Genomic DNA, 9,885 nt, shown 5'->3' on the forward strand with positions numbered 1-9,885 from the left:
GCAGCAGGCTCTCAGCTTTCCGGCGGGGCAGCTGTCAACAAAGATGAAAAGCGACGCATGCTCTCACGCTCCACAGAGACTAAACTTCAGTCAGATGTAAATGGACGAGGCGCATTAAAGATAGGAAGGGGAAAACGAGTGAGAAGAGACAGTTGGGGACGAATTAGTCAGGGGGAGAGCCGAGTAGAGAAGTTCGTGCACAACTATGCGAAGTTTAGATAGGCGACGCGTACCATCGATAAGAAGTGAGGACAGAGCTAGTTGGGTACAGACATGCCAGACACACAGTCGGCCAACAAAAGAGTTTATACGCAAATACGAGAGGTGTCAGTGAACGAGGCGCATTGCAGATAAGAATGGGAAAGTGAAGTAACGGACACACCTGAGGACAGAAGGAAATATTCGCGTCAAGCCCCAATAGAGGCGACAAGGTGCTAGAGGGATAAGGGCTGTTAAATCGCAGCCCTTGCCGAGAGACAACAGGCAAACTGAAATGCCAGGCAATAGTGCGGGCGGACGCAACGGCGATTGGCCCCCCTCTCATGGTGGTTGCAGATGCTGCAGTACTCCACTACCGTATAGCAGTGGCCAAAGCAACGTGCAGAAGCAGACTGTGGGGTGAGACCTACAGAATGCGAAGAGGGAGGCTCTGACTGCGGAACTATTTGTTGCATGTTCTGTCACCGCTGCTGGTGCAGCAACAATCATGCTACACGGGGAACTGTGGCTGCAGCCGTTGCTGTGCACGATATTGCTACTTTAGTACAGCACAGTGGCAGTTGTAGTGCGTTTCGCGAGGACTCCCGTTGGTAGGCTCAAACGGTTAGGAAAAGTATGAAAACAGCATACCCCTTGGAATGCCTTTCCTACACCCTGTGTGTAGATGGTCTGTGCTAAGCTGGCGCGTGTAATTCAACTTGCTCCCAGGCTGGCTATGGAGGGCCAAGGAGGTGTTTAACAGTATACAGCAAGGGGGCTTGGCTGTGCATGTATTCTGGGTTGCCCTGCTGCACACGTAGCAGCAACCTACGGTGCAACTCATGGTTGACCGCCGCCTCTCCGCACCACCCCGAGGCACTTGGGCCGCTGAAGCCAGGATGCGTAGGGAATGAATAGGTCAGACTACTTTCGAGAACACTTTCGTCTAGTACTTTCCTCTCTTGCAACTCGCGAAGGTCTTCACCTACAACCGCAGTTTCCGCTACACTTGGCATGGAGACTGATCAGGATGGCGGTTCGCCGCATTGGAGAAAGCGCAGTATCTGCATCCCATCCAGCAGAAACGTCTGTGCAGCAGAAACACTGCACGAATAATGCCTGTGCTGACCGTCCAGCTATGGCGAGTGCCGCGAAGCGGAGGCAGTGGAGTAGTCCCTGATTACGCTGGAGTTGTACTTTTGTCTTCAAAATACACCAGGCCTGCCACAGTTGCCTTTGGCGCATACTTTATTAAAAAGAAGAAGCATGACAATGTTTATGTCTATGCAGTGGTGCCATTTTCCCGGAACACAACCGAATTATGGAAGGTGTATTGCGTGCGCTGTGACGTAGGTTCATTCCCAAGTATGCAGGGGAACAGGCGATGGGAGAGCTGATAATACGCTCCAAATGGAAGCTTATATATTTCTATATCCAGACGTATCAGTCTTTGGTGAGCAGTAGCCCAACAGCGGACTCAAACCTTCTATCTATATCAATGGTTTCCAGCAGGCCTGCTCCCCGAGAAGGGGCGATCGGTATCGCGCCTGTGGGCAAGGAGGGAACTAATAGCTGAAGTGGCTGACAATGCAGAGATTATGGAACGTTTAAGCATAAAAAGCAGAAAACATGCCACTTTCACGCGCACAGCTGAGAAGGAGACAAGCGAGTTTTGAAATGACCCAGATACCGCTCAGCAAAAATAAAAAGCGGTAACTGGCAACAAGCAGAAAATTCGGCGCTCAGAAAGCCGAGGGAAGTAACGAGTGGGGCATCTGCTCCTTTTGCATCAAACAAGCCCACACATTTTCAGATCACAGGAGGGCGGAGGAACTGGCGAAGCGGAATTGTGACCAGCGGGGCAATCAAAAACACGATCACGGAGACACCGCTGCCCCCAAGGAACGCGCGGCGCACTTGGTGGGGACAAAAGTGGTGACAGCCCCACCCGCAGATATGCCTCGAGTTGCTTCAACTCTTATCCAAGTTAGTACTAGTGGCCACAACTTGCTATCGTTGCACGACACAGGCTGCGAAGCGGATCTGATATCTGACGCAGACCTGCCTATTTGGTGGCGCAGTTACTGCGGCTACACTTCGCGTTTTTGCAAATGGCACACTAGGCACTGAGTCCGCACAACTATGGGTGTTAAGTGCAAGCTCAATTCAGAAATTGGTCAAGATTCCACGATGCATGATTTCCAGATTTCCTCACTTCACCACGACGTGGCTCTGGGCATGGCGAAGGCAACCCAATGCAGCGCTCGCATGCGGCCCCCAAACGAAGCTAATACGCTCTGCTCGCCGCTAAGCACTGAGAGTGCACCTCTCAGCGGTCCCAACAGTACTTGCATCATTTAGGGGGATACGAGTGGGAGCAGTGCCACAGGAGAGAGGAGAGAGGAGGCTCCTACGCAGTATAGAGGCGCTGCAGGAAACGACGGAGAAATGCACAAACTCCCGTGTGATAGTTTTATTAGGGTGGTGGTTTGGGGAATGCGATCAAGAAAATATTCAAGGAGGTTCAGAAATGGGCACAGTTGAAAGACAGGCAATCATATTCTAAGTAATAAACAGCTACCAGGGAGGCTGGATCCCCAATGCGTCGCATCGAACTCACTCTCTGAGCAACCCTGAGCTTTGTTGCAAACTATACGCGACACCCTCACCTTGAAGGGGAAGTCGAGCGACAACCAGAAGAATAGGAAAGAAAGGGCAAAGTTCAAACCTCAGCAAGAGTGTTTGGTCATATCCTGCGCTGGCAAGGAAGAAGGGTCGGAGGCATGTGCGTCGATATTTAGCGCCTGAACAAAACCGAAGTGAAGCAAAATTTTTCAATCCCGCGGGTTGACGAACTCATTGACTGCTTGCAAGGCTCAGCAGTCTAATCATGTGTCTTCTCTGACACGTTGCTATTGGTTACAGTGTCTTCCGACGGCAGGTATGAGACGGCTGTCCTGGCCCGCACTCGCAAAGCAGACGCCTTGTTGCTTTTCGGGTTCGTGAATAACCCTGCTCAATTGCAACGACCCTGCCAATCAGGGCTGGATAGTTATGTCCACGGAAGTCTTGCCTGCGTTCAGCAAGAGTGGGCAGGCGCACATGTGCCTTATTATATGTTCCAGCTTCGCGTCGTACAGGCGTCCGCACAAAGTGAGTGATAGGGCTTTATTCTGCTATCGTACGCATGCTACATGTGGAGCCAGTGCCCAGGTCCCTATGGTGGCCTAGAATGATCCCCTCGCCCGAAGAATATCTTTTCACATCAGTAGTGTCAGCAAGTACGAAAAAGAACACTTTTATTCTCGGAGCAATCAAGACACTACCGGTTCCTAAGTGGATATGGGAGGAGGTGTCAATGGAATTCGCAGTGACCAGCACGTTTCTGTGACATCATCTAAATTAATGTGGGTACAATCAGCGAATATGTTCATTTCATCCCTTGTTCGTGGCACGGCACAGCAGAGATAGTGGCGCACTACGCATGGCTTGGAGTTCCATGGGCTAACAAACGCGCTGTCCGTTACACGAAGTTTCTAAGCGAATGCTGGCGAGAATCGGCTACACTGTTTAATATCAACTGACCACGAGATGGCCACTGCGAAGCACCCCGAGAGAGGCGGCCAAATGTAACGCACCAGCAGCACTCTTCTTCAGGAATTGTGATTATATCTATCCAGCAAAATTCATTGGGGTGGCTTGATATCCTTCCTTGTGGGCAACGAGGGTAGGAAACGCCCATGCCAGCAAGCAACTGGAAGTAAACTGCGCAACGCTCGAGCCATCTACAAATGTATACTGGCCAGTATTGATGCCGGAACAGCAACGAAAATGATTCCCCCCTCTCCAGTTGCTGAGGGCGCTTGCGCTAGGATGGATAAGTGAACGAGCCCTGACGGAACAGGAGGACGGAGCTTATGCGGAGCGAACTGTTTTGCAGGCTCATGTCTGTCTCTAAGACTGAGGAATTCCGATGAAGAAATGCAGCAACGGGGGAGTGCCCACGAGGAAATTTTGGCGCTTCAGCTCTTGAAACAACCTGTCGCAGGCGGCAGTACCGCCAAAGGCGAAAGTAGTAGCAGATCGAACAGCTCTTGCCGAGCAGCAGTAACAGAAGAAGCTGTGGCAGCAATGACCAGAACAGTCGCCACAGAACAGTCGCCACTGCAGCAGCAGTCAGGATCGACAATCGAACGGAATCCTTCCGTCATCAGCAGCAATAGCAGCAGCAGATACGACAATACGAAGAGCAGTCAAAATATTAGCCGCAGCGAAGACAGCAGCGTAGGCGCAAGAAATGATACCAGCAAAGCAATAGCAGAAGCAACAAGAGCAACGGCATTAGTAATTGCAGCGCCATCACTGTCAAAAGCAACAAACGTCGACACAGACCGATTTGATGAAGTCGAGTCTCAAGGCTCGATGAAATCGAGCCTTAAGACTCGACTTCATCAAATCTATCTGTGAAGTCCTGGCTTCACCTGTCTGAGCTGTAACCATGAGATACTACTTCCTAAATCCTAGCCTTCAACTGCTGATTTCAAAGGCACCCAAAACTGCAAAGAGTCGGAACTGAGTTTGCGGTATTGGAACATTTGTGCATGGTACCTAATTATAAGGAAATGGTGCAACGGCATGTATTAATCATGGATAGTTCATTGGTTGCTGGGATAGCGAGGGGACAAATGCGCAAACGAACAACAAGACGAGGCTGGAAGAGAAGAAGCAGAGCTGCTGGAGGGCGCACGCTACATCTCAGTAAAAACCTCCAGCCAAAGCGAATCTGAACCTTCACTTACGAAGATGAGCTACCCCGTACTTTCTGGAAAATTGCAAAAGCAGCCTACCCATCAAAGAATATTTTCGGTATCAGCAAGAGTTTCTGCACCTAGCCTGCACAGTCACCGCAGAAACGCGGTGCGCAAGAGAGAACTGAACTCGGAAAAGAGAAAGATGGGCTTTCTCCGTTCGGACTCTCCATATGTTTACGAACTACTCAGTGCATTTCCCGAGCATGCACCGTCCAAAAAGTCTGCACTTGCCTACAAGATATGACGGACGAATCCTTGTGTCCACTAAATTCGAGGACGAGTAAATGCAGAGTCACGTACAATATTAATACTCCAACACAAAGCCTGAGTTGCACCATTCAAGCATAGACTACACGCAACGAAGAAAGTAAAGTGCTGCACTGTAAACTACGTGTGGCCTGGCTCTTTCAAGCATAGTTGAACCACCAACAGTTGAGAAACAACGCGCAGAAAACAACAAGATGGCATGAATCGTTTCCAAAGCAAGAATCTACACTGCTTAGGAGCCATCTTTTCCTATATATATGTTGATCATTCATGTGTTCTTCCTTTGCGCCTAGGCTTCTATGCGCCATCCCCACAGCAGCCCCAACCCTCAAGCTCTCAACTGCGAACCCAGCAGACACTTCAGGCTCAGCCCGTTGCACCAGGCAGGCGGACACGCGCAACGTTAGCGAGTGCTACGCGCAGCTGGCAAGACATGGGCACAAACTATTGTACCGCTAACGCGTTCGAAGCAGCGCGACCCTCACATCACTGTTCTTCCAGCCCATACGCGCAAGCCTTGACATCCCTGCTCTGCGCTGAAACTTGAGCGTCCCGCTTCACAGTCTCTCGAATCCCCCATGCCACCTTGCACCTCAACACTGCAGGCCCACGATACTGCGCCTAACCTAACACAGTCTCCATGCGAAATGTTCTTCAGTCTCCGCCGTCGAAAACACTGCAAGCAAGCCCCGTCTAGAAAATAGCCTCAAACATGAGAAACTGCTTGACAATGCCTCACTCACCTGTCCTGATTTGGTTGTCACGCAGGTCGCGCGGCTCGCAATGCACAATGCACAAATACAAAACCCGCCATCCACAAATCGCAAACCCGTAAATTCCCCCTAGCGTGCCACTGAACTGGCCAGGCAACTGCGGGTTCCTGCGTTGTTTATTAACCACATGCGGCGCATGTCCTCCGGCACAGACCAAGCAGATCAACGGCTCCGCTGTCAAGCCTTCGTGGTGTCCATTGTAGCAGTACCTGCTGCTAGGAAGACACTTGTGGCATGCTGCTGCAGGGCATGATTCCCATGTTGCAGATTGGACGGACGGCCTTCTGGAAACATCAATCGCCAAAACGTTTGCATCGCGGAATGCTAGGCGCTCCGCAACAAGTCCGGCCGTGTAGCTCATCCAAACGCGGGAGGACATGCCGAGCAGCACGTGCGGAACGCAGCACATTCAACACGACCCACCTGGGAACCAGTTACCAAACACGTACTGATGGCAAGAAATTGACTCAAACTATTGGGTTCGATATGCAGTCCCGCCTGTTCTGATTCAGACGCCGTGTAGCAGCCAACGGACGCGAAAACATGGCAGTCACGCACATCCAGGATTCTCACTGCATGAAGCATTATCGACACACCGATATGTAAAAGAACATTAGTTGTGTCCACTGATAAGCCAACGACACACGGGATGCCTTTAGCTGGAAGATGCACTGCGCTGTGCCGGGGAAACATTGCAAAGCAGACAGTTAAAGAACCAAACGTGCGTCCCAGATACCCAAATACTCAAACGGCTACAGCAGGGCGCTCACAAACAATGCAATTAGATTCAGCTGATCCTCAGAAGATCCTCGCCGTGGCAAGTGAGCTGCAAGTCCCCAGAGCGCACTGTGTCGCGTTTCGGTAGAGGTACGCATATCATTTACAAGAAAGGACACGGAATCCAATATGACGTTGTCGCATCAACGACCTGAATTACCTCGGCGCTACACCACTATGTCCGCAACAACGCAGTGGCGAGCTCTTTGACGGGCCTTTGGCATTGTGGCCTGTAAGGGGGGTCTGCCCCGTAGGCTTTGGGCTGTGCTGCACTCGCTGCCGTGACCCCCACCCCGCAATGCAGCGGAATTCGTGGCAAATATCGGCGTGTGGACGAACAAGAAAGCAACCGTTAAAGAGTTGAGCTGCATTTTGGATCGAGCCACTGAATCCATGCAGTGGACTTTTTTGCCAACTAAACACCAACAGCGCGTGCTGAGAGGCATGGAAACCACACAAGAAAAGAGAGCTCCTCCGCTGTGCTATGACACACAGGCGCAAACAGCGACCGAAAGAGCAGCTGCCCGCGAATGCATACTTCGGGCTACTGGATTGCGTGTTGCGCATATGAAGGGTATGCGAAGGCACGCCATATTCTGTCACGTGCATCAGAGTGGTCACCCGCAAGGCTGCTTCAAAGTGAGGGAATCGTTGCCATGTTGGACTGCGTTTGTACAGATTGGTAAGACGCGTTATTGGCTAAACAGCATGGCTACCAGCTCCCGACAATCGTCCTCACTTCATACCAAACTACACGTACACAAGCATCTGACGCTGCAGCCTGTGAGCACATAACAGGGCGCGCCCAGTTGGGAAGAAAAGTACGTGACGAGGCGTAGCAAAGCAATGCCTGCAAGAAAATATGCGCCCCCTGTCAGCGGTGCCAATGCGGCATTTGACAGCGGCAGCTGAGGATGTGGCATCGCGAATTCTTATTCCAAAACAGATTGCACCCACTCATCTGGCTGCTTAGTCGCCTGCCCGAGTATTATGTTCCAGCGCACTTTCTGAGACAGATCCAGGACCGTGTAATGTCACGGAAAAGCTAGGTTAGCGCTTGGCAACCGCTTGTCACCCGGGAATACCAATCCACTCCTTCTTATCTCGAGACGTCATGCCAGTTATGCGGAACCTTAAACCCGAGAAGAACCACCGCCCAGTTTCAATTCGTGTCTTGAGATAGAAACGACTCTCTTCTAATCTCAAGACAGCCCATCTGATAAGCAATCTTGCACATGTGCTGCTTTTGCACACCTTCTACTATCGCTAGGTCGTAGAACCTGCCCGTAAGTACCAACTTAGTCTTTGCTGACAACACACTCGCAATCAGCATGAAGAGCAACATTCTTCCTTCGTCAGCAAAAAGGCGATGCGCTATGCGAGAAGAGGTATGAGCAGCTGTACGTCATGCGCCAAATAGCAAGCATGCACATATTGAAACGCGTTGATACGAAAAACACGCCGCCGTGTGCGCCCAACGAAGTAGCCGCTCTGAATTGGCAACCGATTCGTCTGCACTCAACTGTCTGGCTGCCCACAAATTCTCCCTCGCCTCCGAGGATCTGCTTTCACTGCTGTGTATTTCTGGTGAAAAAACCATGGAATGAATGGCAAACAATGTGTAGCAATAACTCGTTCCATTCACCGTCACGAAAAGGTTGAACCTAGTTCGACACGAGTGTCTGCACAGACGAAGCCTAGCGCATCCGCCTACCTCTGATCCAGCTTACCAAGCGCAGTCCGCATCGCATACGCAACGTTCGTGATTCAAGCGCCTCCGACAGTCCGCAGCTCGTTTGTTTGCAGTACAGCACAATTCAGTCTTTGCTACTCGCCCCATAGTTTGTTATCAGAGAGGAAGGCAAGTGTCGAGCCGTATCACGAGCCTCAGGCAGTGTGTCATCAACAGCAGAAGTGGGTCTGCACTCCGTTCCGACATACTCCCTGTATGCACGTCCCCGGAATGATGAGTGCAGGCCAAGGCAGGTCTTCTCCAGCCATGGTTATCAACATTCATTACACCTCTTTCCAACGTGGACGCTCGAATGCACCACCAGTCGCTCATCATTCACGCCGCCTTTGCAACAACCTCATGTACGGGTGCAGTACGAACTTAGACGAGTGGAACTCTTGTCTAAACGTAACTGAAGCAGCGTGTGTGCGTCAAGTCTAGTGATCACCCTCACGCACACCATACCAACCTCAGCGGCTCGCCCTTAATGCTGTTTGACTTGCATGCAAACTACCATGTCGAATATGAGATTGAAGTGCGCTTCTTCTTGCAACACTTGGGTGAACTATACCTTGAAAATCTGTGTGGCAGCCACAACCATACAAAAAACATGTGCACGCAGATGACAGTGAAATGCATCCGCCTCCTACGTTTGATTCAGCTGGTCACTCACCACAGCAGGATGGGCGCCAGGCACTGCGAGTGAACCATTTCGAGCATGCTGCCTCTTCAGATTCTTATGAGCCTGACTCGCGTCACGCGGCTTGTGTGGCTTGCGTTGCAAGGCAGGCAGCGACTACTTTTTCACCACTGCGAATGACGGAGCTCATAAAAAGCTGCCCATCATACAAGACTACAGAAGTCAAAGTCCTGCATTCGCAGCACTACTGGTGCAGAAATGGAGGCAAGGAGGCGAGGAAATCCATTCTATTGGTGGCTTTGCCACGCTAACCTAAACTCGCTACGATACACCAGAGGTAAAAGCCATGCAAAGGCGTAAAAAGTTTAGTCATGCGTTCACACTGACGCATTGGGGAGACGATGGCAAACATTCAAGTGGTTGCTATGGAGACTGTGTGGCAGAAAGGGGCTTCATATGAACAGGAACCGGACATAGCCTAGCAAACCCTGAACGACAGCAAAGCTACGAGCACACTGTGTTCTTGTAAAAAAGGCAGTCAGAACAAACTTCCCTAACAACGATGGAGACAATGTGAGGCAACGCAAATGAAGTCCTTGACACGGGCGGGTGCATGTCAAAACCTTTGCGCGTAAGGGTACAGTGCACGCTAAATTCTACGCATCACTAATATATTAATATATTGAT

At 50.9% G+C, this 9,885-nt stretch overlaps 1 protein-coding gene across 1 annotated transcript; it reads left to right on the top strand.

Annotated features, from left to right (window-relative positions):
• Positions 1 to 3,252: 3,252 nt before the first annotated feature.
• Positions 3,253 to 4,665, top strand: EAH_00018920 (hypothetical protein; the record flags this gene model as incomplete). The annotated part of the gene is made up of 2 exons (XM_013397412.1): positions 3,253 to 3,286; positions 4,139 to 4,665. 2 exons carry the CDS (start codon positions 3,253 to 3,255, stop codon positions 4,663 to 4,665), a joined length of 561 nt encoding a protein of 186 aa, XP_013252866.1.
• Between the last annotated feature and the right edge of the window lie 5,220 nt (positions 4,666 to 9,885).

This window comes from Eimeria acervulina, genomic scaffold (assembly GCF_000499425.1).
Source record: "Eimeria acervulina Houghton genomic scaffold, Eah_scaff125, whole genome shotgun sequence".
Classification (NCBI taxonomy): domain Eukaryota; phylum Apicomplexa; class Conoidasida; order Eucoccidiorida; family Eimeriidae; genus Eimeria; species Eimeria acervulina.